We start from the raw sequence: 24784 nt of genomic DNA, 5'->3' as shown, positions 1-24784 counted from the left end.
CAAATCAAGAAAAATTGGTATATAAATCTAGGGGTTGTCCCCAGAAACATGAGAAGGTATGGGGAGGGTGGCTGGGGCTGCTGCTGTAGACCAACAGGGGGGTCGTGGCTCCCACTGTTATGTTAAGAAATGGATTGAAGTTTGTTGCATGGATTGGTTTAATGTCAATGTAATTTGGACTTGGACCTCATCGTACTCACCTGTGCAAACGTTTGAGCTTTCTTTCCCCACTTGTTTTCCCCTTCCCTTTTCTCTTTCAAAGCAATAAAAATTTGTTTATAAAAACAAACAAAAAAAAAACATACTCACTGAGGTCAATGTTGTATGTGAACCTTTCCTCTTACAGATCACTGATACTATAAATGGAGTTAGCAAAGATACTGGGCATCCCACTTGTAAGGAAATGCCTCCTTGGCATGGTTACCCCCTGACTTTTTTCCTTTGCTGATGCCAAGTTATGATTTGAAAGTGTGCAGAGGCCTGCTAACCAGGCCCCAGCACCAGTGTTCTTTCCCTAAACCTGTACCTTTGTTTCCACAATTGGCACACCCTGGCATCCAGGTAAGCCCCTTGTAACTGGTACCCCTGGTACCAAGGGCCCTGATGCCAGGGAAGGTCTCGAAGGGCTGCAGCATGTCTTATGCCACCCTGGGGACCCCTCACTCAGCACATACACACTGCTTGCCAGCTTGTGTGTGCTGGTGGGGATAAAACAACTAAGTCGACATGGCACTCCCCTCAGGGTGCCATGCCAACCTCACACTGCCTATGGCATAGATAAGTCACCCCTCTAGCAGGCCTTACAGCCCTAAGGCAGGGTGCACTATACCATAGGTGAGGGCATAGGTGCATGAGCACTATGCCCCTACAGTGCCTAAGCAAAACCTTAGACATTGTAAGTGCAGGGTAGCCATAAGAGTATATGGTCTGAGAGTCTGTCATACACGAACTCCACAGCACCATAATGGCTACACTGAAAACTGGGAAGTTTGGTATCAAACTTCTCAGCACAATAAATGCACACTGATGCCAGTGTACATCTTATTGTGAAATACACCCCAGAGGGCATCTTAGAGATGCCCCCTGAAAACATACCCGACTTCCAGTGTGGGCTGACTAGTTTTAGCAGCCTGCCACACACCAGACATGTTGCTGGCCACATGGGGAGAGTGCCTTTGTCACTCTGTGGCTAGTAACAAAGCCTGTACTGGGTGGAGGTGCTTCTCACCTCCCCCTGCAGGAACTGTAACACCTGGCAGTGAGCCTCAAAGGCTCACCCCCTTTGTTGCAGCGCCCCAGGGCACTCCAGCTAGTGGAGATGCCCACCCCCTCTGGCCACGGCCCCACTTTTGGCGGCAAGGCCGGAGGAGATAATGAGAAAAACAAGGGGGGTCACTGGCCAGTCTGGACAGCCCCTAAGGTGTCTTGAGCTGAGGTGACTCTGACTTTTAGAAATCCTCCATCTTGCAGATGGAGGATTCCCCCAATAGGATTAGGCATGTGCCCCCCTCCCCTCAGGGAGGAGGCACAAAGAGGGTGTAGCCACCCTCAGGGCTAGTAGCCATTGCCTACTAACCCTCCCAGACCAAAACACACCCCTAAATTCAGTCTTTAGGGGCCCCCAGAACCTAGGAAACTAGATTCCTGCAACCTGAAGATGAAGAAGGGCTGCTGACCTGAAGCCCTGCAGAGAAGACGGAGACACCAACTGCTTTGGCCCCAGCCCTACCGGCCTTTCTCCCCAGTTCAAGAAAAACTGCAACAGCGACGCGTTCCACAGGGTCCAGCGACCTCTGAAGCCTCAGAGGACTACCCTGCATCTAAAAGGACCAAGAACTCCCGAGGACAGCAGCTCTGCTCCAAAGAAGAAACCTCTTTGCAACAAAGAAGCAACTTTTAAAGACAACACGTTTCCCGCCGGAAGCGTGAGACTTTGCACTCTGCACCAGACGCCCCCGGCTCGACCTGCGGAGAAACAACACTCCAGGGAGGACTCCCCAGCGACTGCGACCCTGTGAGTAGACAGAGTTGACCCCCCTGAACCCCCCACCCAACGACGCCTGCAGAGGGAATCCAGAGGCTCCCCCTGACTGCGACTGCCTGCTTCTAAGAACCCAACGCCTGGTAGACACTGCACCCGCAGCCCCCAGGACCTGAAGGATCCGACCTCCAGTGCAGAAGCGACCCCCAGGTGGCCCTCTCCCTTGCCCAGGTGGTGGCTACCCTGAGGAGCCCCCCCCTTGCCTGCCTGCTTCGCTGAAGGGACCCCTGGGTCTCCCATTGAAACCTATTGCAAACCCGACGCCTGTTTGCACTCTGCACCCGGCCGCCCCCGTGCCACTGAGGGTGTACTTTCTGTGCTGACTTCTGTCCCCACCCGGTGCCCTACAAAACCCCACTGGTCTGCCCTCCGAAGTCGCGGGTACTTACCTGCTGGCAGACTGGAACCGGGGCACCCCCTTCTCCATTGAAGCCTATGCGTTTTGGGCACCACTTTGACCTCTGCACCTGACCGGCCCTGAGCTGCTGGTGTGGTAACTTTGGGGTTGCCCTGAACCCCCAACGGTGGGCTACCTTGGACCCAACTTTGAACCCTGTAGGTGGTTTACTTACCTGCAAAACTAACAAACACGTACCTCCCCCAGGAACTGTTGAACATTGCACTGTCTACTTTTAAAATAACTTATTGCCATTTTTTTGTGAAAACTGTACATGCTATTTTGCTGATTCAAAGTTCCTAAGTTACCTAAGTGAAATACCTTTCATTTGAAGTATTACTTGTAAATCTTGAACCTGTGGTTCTTAAAATAAACTAAGAAAATATATTTTTCTATACTAAAACCTATTGGCCTGAAATTGTCTTTGAGTGTGTGTTCCTCATTTATTGCCTGTGTGTGTGTACAACAAATGCTTAACACTACCCTGTGATAAGCCTACTGCTCGACCACACTACCACAAAATAGAGCATTAGAATGATCTCTTTTTGCCACTATCTTACCTCTAAGGGGAACCCTTGGACTCTGTGCATGCTGTTTCTTACTTTGAAATAGTACATACAGAGCCAACCTCCTACACCACTGATGATGTACTGATCAATGGGATTGAAATAGAAATGATGATGGATTAGAGTGCTTGTTTAACTTTGATATCCACAGAAATATTTGACAAGCATTTTAAAGGAAAAGTGCAGTTGAGAGAACCTGATGTCAGCCTTATGCTTATGGTTTGAAACCAATAGAGTTGAGAGGATATTTTGAAAGTGTCTTTATGTTTAAAGGCAATAAAGGTGAAGGCAAAATTTATATTCCTGTAGCTGGGGATACTGTGTTAAATTGACTGCACCAAAAATTACTTGGTATAATGTTGAACCCCAATGGAAATCCACAAGTTCAAGTTAACAGTATAAGTCAATTTCCAGAGAACGTAGTGATATATTTCCTTCTGTATTTTCACCCTTACTCAAGCAGAACTAATCTCACCCTCTGACCTCACACTGATCCTACGAGCCTAACATTTACCTGGTAAAATCGTCAAGTTCTATCACAAGGGTTACTGCCAGGTCTCTTAACAACTGCAAGTCTAGAGGCCTACCAATGCAAGGTAGCAGTGTCACCCCAGAGGTAGGAGTCAGCACCAAACCAGTTCACTAGCCACCCAAAAACAAAACAGAAAAGGGGGGATTGGTGGCATGTAACTATCTGGCCCCTGCTCCCCTATGTCAGCTCCCCACAAGCTACTATTCAAAGCCCTAGATCATCCCATATCATAAATATCAAAAAAGAAACACAGGAATTAAAACATTTGAAGGCAGATATGGCACCCTCTGCCTCCACCTCCCATAGGCCCTCATTATGACACTGGTCGTCCTCTGACTGTCAGGGCCACGGTGGCAGTCTCACTGCTGGCGGTGAAGACCGCCACATTGAGTGTGGCAGGTTGGCAGAGGCCAACCTGCCACATCCCCGCCTGTACCGCCCCCCAAAAAAAACCCTGCCGGAAAGGCTACCTTTTCTGTCACTGGCAGATGACTTCCCCCCCCCCCCGCAAGCCCAATGATCCCCCCTGCATAGCACATCCCCCTACCAGAACAGCGCACGACCCCCCTTCTAGTACAGCACCCCCCCTCCTTCACCCCCATTCTTTTACAGCACGGCCCACCACCACATACACACACACAGACACCCACACGTACCCAAAAAACACTCATTCATGCACCCCGCATACAATCATTCACCAACACTGATATACATGCATTCTCACAAGCATCCATACACGCGCTCACTTCAACATTCATACACAAATGCAGACAACACCCACTCATACACGCACACACAACACCCCCCCACCCTAACCCACCTCCCCTCTGTCGGACGCCCTACTTACCTTGTCTGGCGAGGAGGTCGTCCGGCAGGGAATGGGTTCTTGCACCCCCGGCAGCGCCCCACCGTCAGGATACCATCAGGCTGTATTACAGGTCATAATACGGCTGGTGGGGAGTCATTTTGGCGGGGCGGGACCGGTGGTGGAATCGCCCATGCGTCTCTGACTGCCAGCACGACTACTGGAGGCTTTTCCCCCAAAATGTGGTGTTAATCCTGCAGTACTCATAATATGGTGGTCTGAAGACCGCCACCATTGGCGGTCTTCTGGCGCCTGCAACTTTGGTGGTCTTGTAAAAAGACCACCAGTGTCATAATGAGGGCCATAGACACTAGCCAGGACTAGCCTCCCTGAATGCCATGAGCCTTCAATGTTATGTTACATGATTAGAAATTCGTGCAGCTGAGCCTGTGGTAGAGATTCAATAACTGTGTCTTAACACCTCATTGCCTAGAGTTTGTCATGAGGGAATATACTACATATGATCTGTGTCTGTTTGAATGTTGTTTGAATGTATATACGCACTTCTGTTTTAAAAATGAGTTACCAGATATTCTCAGCCAGATGTCATGGAATAATTTAAACATGTGAATCTACGAAGGATACTTTATGCTGGAGAACAGTAGTTACAGGCAAGTATCTATTTTACATTCTTCATACAATACAAACTGTGTGATTACTCTTCTAATATTAAATTGCATGTTTTTCTCTGCTACCCCTAAATTATCAAACCTCTCTATATTTCTTTCAGCTTTTTTGTTCAAAATATAGGTATTTAATAATGGTAAGAGTACACGACATGGTTTCATAGCTTTATTCTGCTGTTACTGACTATGTTTATTGTTGGTAAAAGAAAAACCTGTTAATGATATATATTTTATTAGTCTTTGATGACATTTTGTATGTGTTTTGGTTGTGCCCTGTCTCATGAGGGTCTTGGATAGTAGGATTAGGAAAAACTGACATAATGACTTTCTTGTATGTATCCATCTGTTAAACCATATTCTTTTTTTAGACTCATTTTTATTAGATAAGTGTGTTTCTAATGTTGTTTTGCAAGCTGCTGTAGGTATGTGTGAACACACAAGTTGGAGATACACTTAGTGGATTCTTATGAAGTGCTCAGTTTTCTCAGCACCCACTGTGGCTTAGGTCAAATTTGAAAGTACACTCAGTATCCCTGCTCCATTTACCTGGTCATCAGATGTTAGGCAAGCATATTTTGTAGATTTTAATACTTTGTGTGCTCAATATTGCTTCAAAAATAGCAATTTACAACAGGTAAAATTAGTCATTGAGGGTATACTTTGTCATTTCATTTCTGACGTTTCAGTGTGCACAGACAAGCTTGCCTTTACTATTTAATGCAGACGAACCGATGGATACATCCGCACCACTAGAAGATACTGATGAGACGCAGAGGAAGCAGAAAGATGAACTCCTGAAAACTGACCAGCGTTCAGTTACAGCAGTGCTGCCACCATTCCCTCAGGCCTCAACACCTGTGTGTCACAGTGCACCTGCTTTTGTCACCTGCTCGTTTCCTATGCCATCGCAGCCACAGTTTTCCCATGTGAGTCTTGGCTGCATTTTATTGTGGGGAGGGTTTCATTATATCTCTTTTTTAATGGAGTGTACTTTACGGATATGCAAAAATTGTAGGTCATTTATGTACTACTATATGACTAGTATGAGAACAATTTTCAAAGCAGTTTTCAATTCTTGCCTGATAACCAGACTGGCTGTATTTTTTCCATTGTTTGGTTGTTAAATAGCAGATTTTCTGCAATGTATTTAAGACTTCATTGGAAGAGAGAAATGCTTTCGTCCGAGGCATGTGTGGCTGTAGATACGCACGCTTAGCATATTCCTGAGATCTAGTGTTGGACTTGGATGTGTGTACGTTGTTTTTCTTCGAAGAAAATCTTTCGAGTAGCGAGGTATAGTGAATCCTTCCCTTGCTAGCAAGGTGTATAATCATTGATTCCATTGTTTGATTGTTTTCTTCCACAGTCAGGTTTGAAAGTGTGCTCCGGTTCCATAGTTGTCATTTTCTCTTCCCAGACTTTACCGCCAGGATTGTTTTTGATTGTGGTTTAATTCACACTCACTCGTCTGTGCATCAACGCCATCTTTGTTAGAAGGGCTCCAATCGACCGTGGCACTGGTCGGCCTTTCAGGTCGGACTGTGTCTTCCACATTCCCTCCACAACATGTCCACCAGGTGATGGAACGAACATCCTTTCACTTCTGCCCCTGATACTTCACCAAGCATCCATGTACCGTTCTCCATGAGGTGTATAACCTGTGCCTCTCTCCGGACCACCATGAAGGCACCTGCCAGTCTTTTCAGTCCAAAAAGGCGCTCCGGGATCGACAAGCTTGACGACTCGCGATGTGCAACGCCGATGATACACTGGACTTTTTTGGATGCAAAGACTTCAGAGGAGGCCCATGCGACCCCAACACCACCCTCAGAGGTATGCTCGTCTACAGACCCCCCGGACCACGGGCCCAGTTCTGCTAAACCATCGCCGACCTCGCAAGCACCCACGCACTCGCCTCCACGGCCTACATCCTCCTCGGGGACCTCAATTTTCACCTCGAGAACAACAACGACCGCAACTCCACTACGCTGATCAGCAACCTCAAGAACCTTGGACTCAGACAGCTCGTCACGTCACCAACCCACGCCGCCGGACACACACTGGACACCATCTTCTCCACCAGCGACCACGTTACCTTCAAAGACACCACCGAACCCTACTGGACCGACCACCACTGCATCCACTTCACCTACAACAAAAACACTGCACACCACCACAGCCGCCAACTCCCCTGCCGCAACTGGGGCAAAGTCACCGAAGAACAACTTCTCAGCACCCTCTCCCAGAACCCACCGAACGAGCCCACCGACCCAGACACCGCGGCCTGCAACTTCAGACAATGGATCAACAACTGCGCCAACATCCTCGCCCCACTGAAGAAACCCCCCAGCAACCTCGCCAGCAAGAAAGCCTCCTGGTTCTCCGACGAACTCCTGGCCTCCAAACGCGCCTGCAGGAAACGGGAAAAGAAATGGCTCCAAGAACGCACACCGGACAACCACGTAACCCTCAAAGACTCCACCCGCCGACACCACCACCTCATCAGGACCACCAAGAGATCCTCCTTCAAAGACCGCCTAGACAACAACGCACACGACAGCAAAGAGCTCTTCCGCATCGTAAAGGAACTGTCTACCCCCAGCGCCAACGTCAGGAACTTTGCGACTCCCTCGCCGCTTTTTTCCACAGCAAGATCGCCGACATCCACAGCAGCTTCAACACCCCAACCACGCCCACCTCCGTCACCACCTCGAACCCAAGCATCGCCAACCCCATCACCGCCTGGTCCAACATCGACGACGACGCAACACGCAAAATCATGAACTCCATCCACTCCGGATCACTGACTGACCCCTGCCCCCACCACATCTTCAACAAAGCCGACTCTATCATCGCGCCCCAACTCCGCAAGATCATCAACGCCTCCTTCGAAACGGGCACCTTCCCGGAAAGCTGGAAGCACTCAGACATCAACGCCCTCCTCAAGAAACCCAAAGCCGACCCCAAGGACCTCAAGAACTTCCGCCCCATCTCCCTCCTCCCCTACCCAGGAAAAGTCGCAGAAAAGATCGTCAACCTTCAACTGACACGCCACATCGAAGACGACAAAGTCCTCGACCCCTCACAAACCGGATTTAGACGCAACCACAGCACCGAGACCGCCCTCATCGCCACCACAGATGACATCAGACGCCAACTCGACCACGGCGAGACCTCCGCCCTCATCCTCCTAGACCTCTCAGCGTCCTTCGACACAGTCTGCCACCGCACCCTACTATCACGCCTCCAAGAAGCCGGCATCCAGGAAAAAGCCCTAGCCTGGACCTCATCCTTCCTCTCCAGCAATACACAGACCGTCCGCCTCCCACCCTTCCGCTCAAAAGCCAACATCATCATCTGCGGCGTCCCCCAGGGCTCCTCCCTGAGCCCAACGCTGTTCAACATTTACATGGCCCCCCTCGCGCAAGTGCCCGCTGTCACGACCTCAACATCATCACCTACGCCGATGACACCCAGCTCATCCTCTCCCTCACCAACGACCCCGCCACCGCCAAAGCCAACCTCCACGAAGGAATGAAAGCAGTCGCCGACTGGATGAGAAATAGCCACCTGAAACTCAACACCGACAAGACAGAAATCCTCATCCTCGGGACATCCCCCTCCGCCTGGGACGCCCACCGACCACGCCCGCAACTTGGGATTCATCCTCGACTCCGCACTCTCCATGGACAGACAAGTCAGCGCCGTCACCTCCTCCTGCTACAACACCCTCCGCAGGATCTACAAGTGGATCCTGACCGACACCAGGAAGACAGTGACCCACGCCCTCGTCAGCAGCAGATTGGACTACGGCAACACACTCTATGCAAGAATCCCAGCAAAATACCTCCAACGCATCCAAAACGCCTCGGCCCGACTCATCACCAACACACCCCGCCACAGTCACATCACCCCTCACCTCAAAGAGCTCCACTGGCTTCCCGTCGACAAAAGGGTCATCTTCAAGCTCCTCACCCACGCACACAAAGCACTCCACAACGCCGGCCCCACCTACCTCAACGACAGACTCAATTTCTACACACCGACCCGCCAACTGCGAGCCTCGCCCTCGCCACCGTCCCCCGCATCTAACGAACCACCTCCGGCGGCAGATCCTTCTCCTACCTCGCCGCCAAGACCTGAAACGCGCTCCCTACCTACCTCCGACAGACTCCAGACCTACTCGCCTTCAGATGACTCCTCAAGACCTAGCTCTTCGAGCAGTAGCAGTCTCCAACCCGCCCCCCCCCAGCGCCTTGGAACCCTAACGGGTAAGTAGCGCGCTCTATAAATATCTGTGATTGATTGATTGATTGGACTTTTTTGGATCCAAAGACTTCAGAGGAGGCCCATGCGCAGGTGTCCGCAGCAGACAAGGGCTTTTTTTCGCCCCAATCCAACTCTGACTCTGATCTGGAAATGCTGGACATCACGACTGGCCTCAACTCCAACAAGCAGTCCCAAAGGGTCTGGACTAACCAAATTGTTCACTTGGGCCACAACTGTCCTCGGGCCATGGTGGGCACCAAGCAGCTGTATCAAAAATGCCCAGCCTCGGTGCTGAAAAAACAGCAACAATACACATGCTTTCGAACCGACTCCCATGCCATCTAGGTTGAGCTGAACATCGGACTCCAGAGGGTCAGCGCCGAAACACCACTCCATTTCGACACTGAAATTTGCCACAAACCCAAGACCCTTGGCATGGAAACCCTCTGCGTTGAAAGGCTGTTCATCGAAAGCCTTGTGTAGGAAGTTGTCTCTGTATGTACTATCTCAAAGTGAGAGATAGTGTGCACAGAGTCCAAAGGTTCCCCTTAGAGGTAAGATAGTGGAAAATTAGATAATTCTAATGCTCTATTTTGTGGTAGTGTGGTCGAGCAGTAGGCTTATCAGAGGGTAGTGTTAAGCATTTGTTGTACACACACAGGCAATAAATGAGGAACACACACTCAAATACTTAACTCCAGGCCAATAGTTTTTATATAGAAAAATATATTTTCTGAATTTATTTTTAGCACCACAAGATTCAAGATTTGAAGTAAATACATAAAATGGAAGTTACTCCACACTGGTAAGTTAGGAACTTTGAATTAGAGCAATATCATACACAGTTTTTGTTAAAATGGCAATAAGATATTTTAAAAGTAGACACAGTGCACAAATCAACAGTTCCGGGGGGAGGTAAGTAATGGTTAGATTGTGAGGTAAGTAAGGCGCTTACAAGTCTCAGATCCTGGTCATAGGCAGCCCACTGTTGGGTGTTCAAGGCAACCCCAAACTTACCACACCAGTAGCTCAGGGCCGGTCAGGTGCAGAGGTCAAAGAGGTGCCCAAAACACATAGGTGCCTATGCAGAACAGGAGTGCTTCGGTTCCAGTCTGCCAGCAGGTAAGTACCCGCGTCCTTGGGGGGCAGACCAGGGGGGTTTTGTAGAGCACTGGGGGGACACAAGTAGGCACACAAAACACACCCTCAGCGGCACAGGGGCGGCCGGGTGCAGTGTGCAAAGCAGGCGTCGGGTTTTGTATTGGATTCAATGGAGGGTCACTTTAGCGGTGCAGGCAGGGCACAGGGGGGCTTCTCGGGCCGGCCACAGACTGGGCTAGGCAGAGGGTCGCGTGGGGGTCACTCCTGCACTGAGGTTCGGTTCCTTCTGGTCCTGGGGGCTGCGGGTGCAGTGCTTGGTCCAGGCGTTGTGTCCCTTGTTACAGGCAGTCGCGGTCAGCGGGAGCCTCTGGATTCTCTGCATGCGTCGCTATGGAGGTCCAGGGGGGTCGTCTCAGGCTACTCACGGGGTCGCAGTTGCCTGGGAGTCCTCCTTGTGGTGTTGGTTCTCTGGATCTCGAGCCGGGGGTGTCGGGTGCAGAGGGAGAAATCTGACGCTTCCGGCGGGAAGAGTGAAGTCCTTTAAAAGCTGGAAGAAGTTGCAATAGTGTTGCTGTTTGTTGAGCAGAGCAGCTGCTCACTGGGGATTCTTGGTCCTTAGGTTCAGGGCAGTCCTCTGAGGCTTCAGAGGTCGCTGGTCCCTGTTGGATGCGTCGCTGTTGCAGGTTTTCGAGTCAGTAGACCGGCCGGTAGGGCTGGGGCCGAAGCAGTTGTCGTCTCAGTCGTTTCTGCAGGGCTTTCAGGTCAGCAGTCCTTCTTCTTAGTTCACGTTGCAGGAATCTGATTTCCTGGGTTCTTGAGTGCCCCTAAATACTAAATGTAGGGGTGTGTTTAGGTCTGAGGGCAGTAGCCAATTACTACTGTCCTGGAGGGTGGCTACACCCTCTTTGTGCCTCCTCCCTGAGGGGAGGGGGGCACATCCCTAATCCTATTGGGGGAATCCTCCAAAACTAAGATGGAGGATTGCTAAAGGCAGGGGTCACCTCAGCTCAGGGCACCTTAGGGGTTGTCCTGACTGGTAGGTGACTCCTCCTTGTTTTTCTGATTATCTCCTCCAGCCTTGCCGCCAAGAGTGGGGGCAGTGGCCGGAGGGACGGACATCTCCACTAGCTGGGAGGCTCACCGCCATGTGTTACAGTTCCTGCAGGGGGAGGTGAGAAGCACCCCCACCCAGGACAGGCTTTGTTCCTGTGGCCAGCAACTCGCCTGGTTGTGGCAGGCAGGCAGAAACATGTCAGCCTAACACTAGAAGTCGGATTGGTATTCAGGGGGCATCTCTAAGATGCCCTCTGGGTGCCTTTTACAATAAATTCCACATTGGCATCAGTGTGCATTTATTGTGCAGAGAAAGTTGATACCAAACTTCCCAGATTTCAGTGTAGCCATTATGGAACTGTGGTGTTAGTGTTTGACAAACTCCCAGACCATATACTCTTATGGCTACCCTGCACTTACAATGTCTAAGGTTTTGCTTAGATACTGTAGGGGCAAAGTGCTCATGCACATATGCCCTCACCTGTGGTAAGGTGCACCCTGCCTTAGGGCTGTGAGGCCTGCTAGAGGGGTGACTTACCTATGCCACAGGCAGTGTGAGGTTGGCATGGCACTCTGAGGGGAGTGCCATGTCGACTTAGTCATTTTCTCCCCACCAGCACACACAAGCTGTGAGGCAGTGTGCATGTGTTGAGTGAGGGGTCCCCAGGGTGGCATAAGACATGCTGCAGCCCTTAGAGACCTTCCCTAGCATCAGGGCCCTTGGTACCAGGGTTACCAGTTATAAGGGACTTATCTGAATGCCAGGGCTGTGCCAATTGTGGAAGCAAAGATACAGTTTAGGGAAAGAACACTGGTGCTGGGGCCTGGTTAGCAGGGTCCCAGCACACTTTCAATCATATCTTGGCATCAGCAAAAGGCAAAAAGTCAGGGGGTAACCATGCCAAGGAGGCATTTCCTTACACCTCGGCATCGAAGAGTGAGTCAGAACCAAAATCATACTTCTTTGCAAAGCACATGGTCGAACCAGAAAGTGTAGAACCTGTGCTCGAATGGATGCAGGAGGACATTGACTTATGCCAAAAACACCAGGTTATTCACCTGGACACTGGGCACATCATGGCAGGACCTCCATAGACTACATTATTACCAGCAAGAAGACATTTTTTTTTTTTTTTAAAGAATCTTTGGACACACCTATACCACCAAAGCGCAACAAAAGGCAGACAAGGTAAGTAGCTCTGTGTATTCCATTCCACCACCTGTTGCACCACCTTCCCCCACTGCACTAGCAAAATATTCCCCAGAGTGGTCATTCATTCTTTTGGGGGGTGGGGTCTATGGACACCAGTACTCCATTCTGCCACAAGATGACCCCCGGGGCACTTATGACATAAACGCACCTACTAACTCAGACACTTATGTTTAACCAGAAAAGCCAGACAACACCACTACCTACCATGACATCATAGGTAGAGCGGCTGCATATCATAAGTTTCAGCTCCATACAAAATCACTAGAGAATGACTTGGTATTCGAGCCCTATCCACTAGCCAATGCTCAGCACAGTATCTGCAGATGCTTAAAGATATGCTTAGACACACACCTGACAACTTCAAAAACCCAGTTAAGATATGTGCCATTACTCTGAGGTTTGGTAAGAAGTATACACCTTCTCCAACTGACCATACATGCATTAGAGACTCTCTGGTGGTCGCTTCAGCCAGAAAAAGAGCAAACTCGCAGACATCTGGTCAGGCACCAGACAAAGAAAGTAAAAAGACAGATGCTGCAGGAAAGAGTGTGGCTGCTCAGTTTGCCAACCAATGCAGAATTGCCAACTCATTTGGCCTCCTGTCCCGTTATGACAGAACTCATTAGAACGAGATGGAGGGGCTCATTAAACACCTCCCTAAGGAACATAAGAAAATGGCATATGAGATCTCCTTGAAAGGTAAACTAATTGCCAACACCTCCATTCACTGTGCCCTTAATGCGGCTGACACAGCAGCAAGAGGCATTAATTCAAGCGTGCTCCTCAGATGTCACACCTGGCTTAGGGTTTAAGCCTTCAAACTCAAGGTGCAATAACAATGACAGTTCCTTTTGATGATAAACACCTCTTTGGGCCTCAAGTAGAAACTGTACTAGAGAAAATTAAAAAGGATAACAAGTCGGGCTAAGCTATGGGCGCATTTCAGACTTCTTTGCAACAAGGTTCCTTTCGCGGAACAACAAAATCCACCTCCACATATCCCTCCATGTCTTACCAACATCCCCAGACATTAGCAACTCGCCCAGGGGATGCCATAGGGGCAACAATTCCAGAGGTAAAGGCAATGATGTTTTCACAACACCCTCTGCGACCTCCACCAAACCCTGACTTACCAACCATTCCCCTGATCACATAACAAGTGTTGGGATTGACTTCTTTCCTGCATGGCAGAACATCTCCTCCATAGGAAAAAAACAAGCAATGCCAATATAATCCATAGGTAATGCCATGAACAAATCAGATAAGTGTGTTTAAACTAGTTGAAAAGCTTACGTATACCAGGAACAGAAGTAGTAGTTGAAGTTGATGAGAAGTAGTCTGTGTCTGCAAAATATCCAGAAGCAGTTGATGCAAAAACTGGAGCCGGTTCGGGCGAAAGAGAACTGGTAGATCCAACAGTGGCTCATCATAAACAATCTCAGTAATTTGTGTTTTATTAATAAATTGCAAATTAACATTTTGGACATTTCTTGTACTTGAAGCAGTAACTGGAATCAACAAAAGTTTATTCTCTTCCCTCCCCAACTTAGGGGAAACAGTTTCAGTGTTATTTAATGCTTGAAGAGGTATTTCCTGTATAGTAGTGAGAGGGGAAAGGAAACTACCCAGGAATCCCCATGATCTACTGGGCAGGATTGGCCACATGATGTACTTTTATGTGATCAATGGAGACAAAATAACTGTCTTTAGAGTCCTGCAGTGGTGGTAGAATCGCTGTTTTGTTGCCCTGTAACCCTAGACCAGGCACTGATGCTTTATAGGATGGGCCAAACTCCTTCTTCACAGGAAATCTTATTGCAAATCAAATCCCCAATTTTAGGAGCCCAGCCTGTGGAAGTTGTTGAATCACTCACTCACAGTTTGCAACATGCAAAAGGCTTCCTACATCTGGCCCTAAGAGGGGTGTCTGCGGTGGGCCCTTGACAGTGGAACCCTTTATTTGTTGACATGTCACAACTAAGGACTTACTGCTTGGTTTGTTTGTGGAGACCATGCTATCATTAGCGTTTTTGTAAAAGTGAAATGGTAGCGGCCACACCAGCATGGACAGAAGCATTATCATCTTGAGCCATTTGAATGAGTTCTAGTCTTTGATCTTGGGTGGGGATTACCCCATCACCCATCCCGGGTATTGTTACATAAGTAATGGTTTGGGAACTCATAATATGAATATTTTGTTAGGTGTGCTTTTGGTAGAGGCTTGCCTTAAGCTGGAGCGTTTACAGCACCAAAAATTCATCATCCACCCTTGTATGGAAACAAGTTATTGTGGCAACAGTGGCCGTAACACCTGCAGATTTAGCAGTTTTATCAGCCAATGAATTCCCTACAACGTGTATTCCAATACATTATTGGCCCAGTGTATGTTTTACATGAGCCCGAGGCAGTTTGCATTTGAGCACTGCCACCTTCTCCCAGAGCAATTTATGCTTTATGGTGTTTCCTTTAGAATCTCTGAATCCGTTAAGACGCCTGTAATGCAAATTATCATTCAAACCTGGACACAGTATTATGAATCATACACAGTGAGTATGGGGAATTCAGGATTTGTATGTTCTAGTGCCGAAATCAATGCTTTGAACTCAGCAACTTGTGCTGTGCAATCCCCAAGGGACTCTGATGTGTGTAAGTCTGATGGGGTGGACCTCACCAGCCATCAATATTGTTGTTTGGTACCTACAGCAGATTGAGCTGAACCATCAGTGTAGATTAGATATTTGTAGTGCTCTAGAGGCATCACATTATTGGGCATGTGGTACTCGAGTTCATATTGGAGAAATTCTTGGGTCTGTAGTTTGGGGTAAACAATGCAGTTAATATCAGTGGCAGTTAAGGAGGTAGCTCACTGTATCCGTCATGGATGCAATGCTTTTCTGTTTGGTGTAGGAAGCTGGCCCGGTGTGTGATGGACACATATGTTATTATCACCCTATACCAGGTATCCCCTATTAGTGAAGTGTATGCAGTGTCTAGGAAGCCAGTGCTGTCAAGAGGTAGCTGTGGATGAGCAGCCAAGACTTATCTAGGAGACATGCAAATCTTATGTAATACAATAGCCACAGAGCACTCTCACACATGAAAGAACCACACACTGTTACAAAAACAAATGTACTTTATTGTAGTAACACAACACTAGAATAGTTATAGGCAGTCCCTCCACTTGGAGGTAAGTAAACACACTAATTATATACACAATAGCAATCAGTAAGGCGCATAAAAGCAACAAGCATTGGCAAAAGTAATAGAAAATAGAGAGGGCCCTAGGGGGGGACCAAACCATATACCTGAGTAAGTGGAATGCAAGATACAGTCCCCCACCCAAGGATGTGGAATAGTTAGAGGGGAGGTGGAGGAGCTAGCAACCCCAAGAGGTGAGTACCAGAGTGACCCCCAGCGACCAGGAGAGCAGAGGTAAGTACCTAGTTTACCCCAAACTCCAAAGGAGGACTTAGAAAAAGGATTGTGCAAGATTCCAAACCAGACTGGAAGAATCCCAAGGTGGATTCTGACAGAAGAGGACCTGCAAAGGAGGAGGACCAATTTCCCTTCGTGATTAAGTGTCCGGTCGTGGCAGTCGTGCAACTCCTGTCGCCACGTGATGTCAGTGACAGATCCACACCTGGTGTGTCTGTGGTACTTTGAGCGCGACCACGACCCAAAGCCGTGCTCTGACTGCCGGTCCATGAACCCAAAAGCTTTGAGAGAGTGGTCCCTGAAGCTGCTCGTGGCTCGGTGTCCGACTCAGCATTGATCCTGGTCTCAAGACCGCTTGTAGAGCCATCACCATTCCTCCTCGTTCCATTTTAAGTCATCGGACATTCGGGTAAGCACAAGAATAAGTGAATAATCACAACCGTTCTTCAACTTCACCCCGTTGGTCAGACGACGCGATGTGGGAGAAGGAGCATCCTCGCTGTAGGCTTCCATCTTCGGAACCTGTTTCTGGGTCAGCTTCGCGCCTTCCGAGTTTCTGGAAACTATGTCTGCAGGCCTGCCATTTGCAGCCTATGTGAAAAGGTGCATGCACCCTTTAACTGCTGGTCACTTCACCAGGTCCCTGGAAGTCACCCCTATGGTAAGCCCTTCCAGCCCTAAGGGCAGGGTGCAGTTCCCTGTGTGTGTGGGCACCCCTACGAGAGCAGAGGTGCCCCTAAGATCTCCAGTTCCAATTCCCTGGACTTCTTAAGTGCGGGAAAGCCATTTTACCCATGTACTAGCCATAGGTCACTACCTATGGTACAGTTACATAATGGTAACCCCGAACTTAGGCATGTTTGGTATCAAACATGTCGAAATCATACCACAATACCAATGCGAGTATTGGTGGCATGATTCCATGCTCTCTGGGGACTCCATGGATGAACCTCCCCCAACCAACCCCTCCCCCCCCCCCCCCCCCCCCCCACCCCCAGAATTGCTTCTACCAGTCTTCCAGGGTCTGCGAGCAGCCCTTGCTGCTGCAGCCTCTCAGACAGAATTCCGCCATCCTTCTGCTTGACCAGCTCAAGCAGGGGAAGGCAGAACAAAGGGTTTCCTGTAGGAGAGGGGCACAACCTCCTCTCCCTTGGAAATAAGTGTTACAAGGATAGGAAGGGATAGCCTACCCACGCCACCTGCTTGCTTTGAAGGACACATTTGGTGCCTTCCTTGCATAATCCGGTTTGATCCAGTCCAGGGACTCCCGGTCCCTGTTGTTGCACAAAACTACACAAAGAAAAGGGGAGTGATCAATCCCGTGTCCATCACCATCCCAGGGGTGGTGCCCAGAGCTCCTCCAGGTGGCCACTTGATTCTGCCACTTGAATTCAAGATGGGCAGAGGCCCCTGTGAGCATCTGACTTGTCAGATTAGGCAGATGACGTCCTTGACCCCCTCTGATAGGTGGTCACAATCCAAAATGACTAAGTCCCTTTTTGAGCTATTTATGGACTCCCTTGCGGGTGTGTCCTCAGATTCGGCATGCAAGACTTCACCCTGACTCCACAGGAACCGTACAAGACTGCAACACCGAGATGATTATTGCACTATTGTTTCCACGGCTCCTATCAGCACCTTACAGTATTTCTACGACTGTGCATCCTCTGGGGTCGGCAAGAATTCAGCTGCACCAAAGAAGCAAGACGGCGTACCCCTTGGAGTGAAGAAGTCACTCCCATGCATCTGCAGGAACGTCCGGCGGATGGGATATGCTTTCCTCTTGACCTGCGAAGATTCTCCAACACAGGTGGTGGTTCTGAGGGATCCCCTGGGTCCTCTCTGCCTTCTGTCCAACTTGGGAGACGGTGAGCTTTTGCCTCTTCCTCGAGGACAGGATCCTTATACACCGCGACTGTTGCAGCAACCAAGGCTTGTTGACTCCTGCTCCGAGGGATCGTCAGGCTCCAAGTAGGCCCTGCCCCCAGCGCTCCACCTCTGCCAGTCTCATCTCTGTTGCTACAACGACGTTGGACTCCTCTTCAGGTGTGCTACCTGGGCGTCACTGCGACTTACTGTGCCTGCTGTCAGTTGGTTGCTTCTGGGGGCTCCGACTGCTTCTGTTGGCTCTCCTGTCTTCTTAGGGTCATCTCTGACTCCCCTGCCAAGGGTCAAGTCCCCAGAACCTTACTAGTCCCTGCAAATCTTCTTCAGCTCCAATTTGTATTTGCTAATGCTTGTTGGCGGTCCTCTGGACCACTGACCAATCTGCAATCCGGCAACCGTCGAGGGACAACTCCTAGATGACTTCAAGGACTTTTCTGCAGCTCCTGGACTCCGCAGCTGGACTTCATCCACCACCATCGACCCGGATATTCATCCAGAGAAGGATGGGCATTGCCTCCTGTCCCGCCTGGGCACTCCTTCGTAGACTGGACTCTGCCCCCTTATTTTACAGGTCATCTTCATCTGGAATACACCATTGGGTTCCACCGGCCTGTCCTGTTCTTGCTTAAAAAAAGGATTGTGCAAGACTTAAACCAGACTGGAAGAACCTAAAGGTGGATTCTGGCAGAAGAGGACCTGCAAAGGAAGGGGAACAATTCCAGTTTGTGATGGTGTGTCCGGTCGTGGCAGGAGCCACTACCCACCCTTCTGTGGATGTAGGGCCAGGTCGACGGGGACGAAGAAGACCAGCTGTGCAGCACAGGAGATGAAGAGGAGTCACTAAAGTGATGTAGATTGTGTCCCACGTCGGCTGTCGGGTTGCAGTTGGTCAGTGGTGTTGGAAAACCACCAACAATCGTTGGCAAATGCAGAAGAAGAAAAAGAAGTGTTGCATGCCTGAAGAGGACCAGCAAGGCCCAGGGGACTCAACCCTTGGAGTGGAGTCTGAGGTGACCCTCAGAAGTCAGGAGAGCCAACTTAAGAGAAATTACGAGGATGCAGCCCCCACAGGCAACCCACTGCAGCAGGCACAGCAAGTTGCAGTGAGGCCCACTCTGCACACCTGAAGAGGAGCCCCACATCGCTGGAGCAGCAGAGAGGAAACTGTGCTGGGGGCCAGGGCTACACGGAGCCTGAAGATCCCTCGGAGCAGGAAAAACAAGTCTTGGTAGCTGCAAGACTTGCGGTGCACAGGGGTAGTGTAGGAAGTTGGCTCTGTATGTGCTATTTCAAAGTAAGGAATAGCATGCACAGAGTCCAAGGGTTCCCCTTAGAGGTAAGATAGTGGCAAAAAGAGATAATACTAATGCTCTATTTTGTGGTAGAGTGGTCGAGCAGTAGGCTTATCCAAGGAGTAGTGTTAAGCATTTGTTGTACATACACATAGACAATAAATGAGGTACACACACTCAGAGACAAATCCAGCCAATAGGTTTTTGTATAGAAAAATATCTTTTCTTAGTTTATTTTAAGAACCACAGGTTCAAATTCTACATGTAATATCTCATTCGAAAGGTATTGCAGGTAAGTACTTTAGGAACTTCAAATCATCAAAATTGCATGTATACTTTTCAAGTTATTCACAAATAGCTGTTTTAAAAGTGGACACTTAGTGCAATTTTCACAGTTCCTAGGGGAGGTAAGTATTTGTTAGGTTAACCAGGTAAGTAAGACACTTACAGGGCTTAGTTCTTGGTCCAAGGTAGCCCACCGTTGGGGGTTCAGAGCAACCCCAAAGTCACCACACCAGCAGCTCAGGGCCGGTCAGGTGCAGAGTTCAAAGTGGTGCCCAAAACACATAGGCTAGAATGGAGAGAAGGGGGTGCCCCGGTTCCGGTCTGCTTGCAGGTAAGTACCCGCGTCTTCGGAGGGCAGACCAGGGGGGTTTTGTAGGGCACCGGGGGGGACACAAGTCCACACAGAAATTTCACCCTCAGCAGCGCGGGGGCGGCCGGGTGCAGCGTAGAAACAAGCGTCGGGTTTGTAATGGAAGTCAATGGGAGATCTCGGGATCTCTTCAGCGCTGCAGGCAGGCAAGGGGGGGGTTCCTCGGGGAAACCTCCACTTGGTCAAGGGAGAGGGACTCCTGGGGGTCACTCCTCCAGTGAAAGTCCGGTCCTTCAGGTCCTGGGGGCTGCGGGTGCAGGGTCTCTCCCAGGTGTCGGGACTTAGGATTCAAAGAGTCGCGGTCAGGGGAAGCCTCGGGATTCCCTCTGCAGGCGGCGCTGTGGGGGCTCAGGGGGGACAGGTTTTTGTACTCACAGTCTTAGAGTAGTCCTGGGGTCCCTCCTGAGGTGTTGGATCGCCACCAGCCGAGTCGGGGTCGCCGGGTGCAGTGTTGCAAGTCTCACGCTTCTTGCGGGGAGCTTGCAGGGTTCTTTAAAGCTGCTGGAAACAAAGTTGCAGCTTTTCTTGGAGCAGGTCCGCTGTCCTCGGGAGTTTCTTGTCTTTTCGAAGCAGGGGCAGTCCTCAGAGGATGTCGAGGTCGCTGGTCCCTTTGGAAGGCGTCGCTGGAGCAGGATCTTTGGAAGGCAGGAGACAGGCCGGTGAGTTTCTGGAGCCAAGGCAGTTGTCGTCTTCTGGTCTTCCTCTGCAGGGGTTTTCAGCTAGGCAGTCCTTCTTCTTGTAGTTGCAGGAATCTAATTTTCTAGGGTTCAGGGTAGCCCTTAAATACTAAATTTAAGGGCGTGTTTAGGTCTGGGGGGTTAGTAGCCAATGGCTACTAGCCCTGAGGGTGGGTACACCCTCTTTGTGCCTCCTCCCAAGGGGAGGGGGTCACAATCCTAACCCTATTGGGGGAATCCTCCATCTGCAAGATGGAGGATTTCTAAAAGTTAGAGTCACTTCAGCTCAGGACACCTTAGGGGCTGTCCTGACTGGCCAGTGACTCCTCCTTGTTGCTTTCTTTGTTCCCTCCAGCCTTGCCGCCAAAAGTGGGGGCCGTGGCCGGAGGGGGCGGGCAACTCCACTAAGCTGGAGTGCCCTGCTGGGCTGTGACAAAGGGGTGAGCCTTTGAGGCTCACCGCCAGGTGTCACAGCTCCTGCCTGGGGGAGGTGTTAGCATCTCCACCCAGTGCAGGCTTTGTTACTGGCCTCAGAGTGACAAAGGCACTCTCCCCATGGGGCCAGCAACATGTCTCTGGTGTGGCAGGCTGCTGGAACTAGTCAGCCTACACAGACAGTCGGTTAAGTTTCAGGGGGCACCTCTAAGGTGCCCTCTGTGGTGTATTTTGCAATAAAATGTACACTGGCATCACTGTGCATTTATTGTGCTGAGAAGTTTGATACCAAACTTCCCAGTTTTCAGTGTAGCCATTATGGTGCTGTGGAGTTCGTGTTTGACAGACTCCCAGACCATATACTCTTATGGCTACCCTGCACTTACAATGTCTAAGGTTTTGTTTAGACACTGTAGGGGTACCATGCTCATGCACTGGTACCCTCACCTATGGTATAGTGCACCCTGCCTTAGGGCTGTAAGGCCTGCTAGAGGGGTGTCTTACCTATACTGCATAGGCAGTGAGAGGCTGGCATGGCACCCTGAGGGGAGTGCCATGTCGACTTACTCATTTTGTTCTCACTAGCACACACAGGCTTGTAAGCAGTGTGTCTGTGCTGAGTGAGGGGTCTCTAGGGTGGCATAAGACATGCTGCAGCCCTTAGAGACCTTCCTTGGCATCAGGGCCCTTGGTACTAGAAGTACCAGTTACAAGGGACTTATCTGAATGCCAGGGTGTGCCAATTGTGGATACAATGGTACATTTTAGGTGAAGGAACACTGGTGCTGGGGCCTGGTTAGCAGGGTCCCAGCACTCTTCTCAGTCAAGTCAGCATCAGTATCAGGCAAAAAGTGGGGGGTAACTGCAACAGGGAGCCATTTCTTTACAGGTAGTGTCCTGCAAAGAGAGGTAGGGGCTTACCGTCTCCCAAGTTGGACAGCTGGCAGAGAGGACCAAGGGGACCAAATCAGACCACCACCTGTGATGCAGGATCCATGCAGTTGTGGAGGAGAGCAGATCCACGCAGCCAGTCGTCATTGCAGTTGGTGCCAGCAGATGCAGTGCAATGACTCCTTTACTCCAGGAGAGATTTCTTCTTGGTGCAGGCTGGAGTCTCATCGACCTCAGAGGATGCACAGCCAGGGAAATGTTGCAGTTGCTCGAAGGAGCCAGAGAAACAATGTTGCAAAGTGGAGTCTTCTCTGTAGTTGCAGATTGTTGGTTCCTTAAGAGTCCAGTTGCGGTTCCAGTGGCCAGAAGATGAAGTAAACGATGCAAAGGTGTCTTTGTGGAATCTTGCACATCTAATCTGAGGCCCACCCAAGGGGGAGACCCTAAATAGCCCAGGAAGGGGGATTCGTAACCTGGCAAGGTGACCACCTGCCATTAGGAGTCTGTGATGTCACCTGCCTGACCTAGCCACTCAGTTGCTCCCAGGGGCCTCTGCACATCTTGGATTCAAGATGACAGAACCAAGTGGCCACCTGTAGGAGCTCTGGGTACTACCCCTGGGGTGGTGATGGACAGGGGAGTGCTCACTCCCCTTTCCTTTGTCCAATTTACGCACCAGAGCATGGACCGAGGGTCCCTGGACTGGGGCAATCTGGTTTATGCAAGGAGGACACCTCATGTGCCCTTCAAAGCATACCGTTGGCTTGAGGACACTACCCCTCCCAAACCACGAAATACCTATTTCCAAGGTCGTTGCCTATCTCTCCCACAGGAAATCCTTTGTTCTGCTGTCCCCTGCTTGAACTGGTCAAGCAGCAGGAGAGCAGAAACCTATCTGTGGGGTCGCAGCAGCGCGGGCTACATGGAAAACCCCAGAAGACTGGTAGGAGAATACTGGGGATCCTCTAAGGAGCCCCCAAAGTGAATGGAATCATACAACCAATACTGGCAACAGTACTGGGGTATGATTCTGACATGGTTGATACCAAATATGCCCAGGTTCGGAGTTACCGTTATGTAGCTGGGCACAGGTCGTGACCTGTGTCTGGTTACACGGATAAAATGGCTTCCCTGCACTTAGGAAGTCCAGTGCAATGGAGCTGGAGTTTGTAGGAGCACCTCTGCTCATGCAGGGGTGCCCACACACACAGGGACCTGCACCCTGCCTTCTGGGCTAGGAGGGCCTACCATAGGAATGTCTTACTGTGACCTGGTGTCGTGACCTGTGGTGAAAGGGTGAATGCATCTTTTCACGCAGGCTGCAATGGCAGGCCCGCAGACACATTTTGCATGGGCTCCCATGGGTGGCATAATACATGCTGCAGCCCATGGGGAACCTCTGGTGCCCAATACCCTAGGTACCTAAGTACCATATACTAGGGACTTGTATGGGCGCAACAGTATGCCAATCGTGGTGTGTGCAAAGTCCTAAGCAACCAAATTTAGAGGGAGAGAGCACAATCACTAGGGTCCTGGTTAGCATGATCCTAGTGAAGACAGTCCAAACATACTGATAGCAGGCAAAAAGTGGGGGTAACCATGCCAAAAATAGGGTACTTTCCTACATTTGAAGCACTGGCTTTAGTAACAGCCTGGAGGGCCGGGACTGGAGTAACGACAATGATGCGTTTACCCTGGGCTAATGGTCTTGCCTTAATAACAGCCATCTGAACTGCAGTCAGTATGTTTTCAGTGGATGCAAAATGTATTTCTGCATTTGAGTATAAGTGTGATTTGTATGCAATTGGTACTGTGTCGCCTTCATTGAATGTGGCATATGCGAATCCACCGGCCCTGGAATTATCCAGACCAAATTTGTTTAATTTTTATGTGTGTGTAAATGTTTTGCTTCAAGCATGTCTGTTTGTAATAATGTTTACTTGAGAATTCTGGACCAATTAGATCATAAAGTGTTTTTTATGCGTTGTGCATAATCTGATGTTTAGCCAAAGTTAAAGAATCCTAGTAAGGATTGCAATTTTTTATGGTATTTGATGGTTGCAATTGTGCACACCTCTTTAGGAATTTTGGTGCCAGACTTTTCCTCTCATTTGAAAGCTTCTATCCTAAGAACAGGACACTAAGTAATGCAGTTTTCATCTTTTTGAAGTTGGGATTTGCTGAACAAGCTACAAATTGCCACCCTGCCTAAATATGCATTTAGATCGTCATCAGTCAGATTAATGGCATCTACATAGGACAAATCCCTCAGAATCAATATTGTGTAATACGGATGTTTCACAGGTCAAGAATAATCCTGGACTGTTCTTATACCTTTGGGAGAGTCAACAAAATTGGCGTTGTGAGCCGAGTAGTCGACGGATTTGATGATCATGCATTTTGCAAGCAAGAGGAGGAGTCTCTATACCTCCTGACTCAAAAGACTTTCTTTGAAGAAAAACAACTTGCACACATCCGACACTAGATGAAGGGGTTATGATAAGCATGTGACTACAGCGCTAGATGCTTACAGGGTAAGTAACATTTTACATTCTTTTCGGACTGGCTTGGATTGTATCTTGCCAATCCAGCTCTGTAGTGCAGTGCCTGGAATGTTAAAAGGCTTAGATCATTTTTCTGGGTGGCCTGGAAAGCAGAAGCTAATCCTATACTTAAAGGCTTTGCTGCAGAAATGGCAAAAAGCTTCATTGCTTTTGGCATGGATTACACTGTGCTAATCCTATACTTAAAATATCTATCTGCTTGAATAACAGACCTTGAAGTGATTGACTTTAGAAAGTCGGTGGTGTTGTAGAGCTCTCCATATCCAGGAGTTGCCTCCCCAGTAT

General features: G+C 49.5%; 1 protein-coding gene across 8 annotated transcripts in view; it reads left to right on the top strand.

Annotated features, from left to right (window-relative positions):
- The window catches only part of TP53BP1 (tumor protein p53 binding protein 1), an 848450-nt gene that overhangs the window by 305596 nt on the left and 518070 nt on the right, over positions 1-24784 (top strand). For all 8 annotated transcript variants that reach the window (XM_069222604.1, XM_069222600.1, XM_069222601.1 and 5 more), the window contains exon 11: positions 5751-5953. In XM_069222604.1, the coding sequence (XP_069078705.1) occupies positions 5751-5953 (203 nt within the window). The remainder of the gene's footprint in view (positions 1-5750; positions 5954-24784) is intronic.

This window comes from Pleurodeles waltl, chromosome 3_1, assembly GCF_031143425.1.
Source record: "Pleurodeles waltl isolate 20211129_DDA chromosome 3_1, aPleWal1.hap1.20221129, whole genome shotgun sequence".
In the NCBI taxonomy this organism is placed as follows: Eukaryota; Metazoa; Chordata; class Amphibia; order Caudata; family Salamandridae; genus Pleurodeles; species Pleurodeles waltl.
Note: the sequence above shows the minus strand (reverse complement) of the source record. Positions and strands in the feature narration are given on the sequence as shown.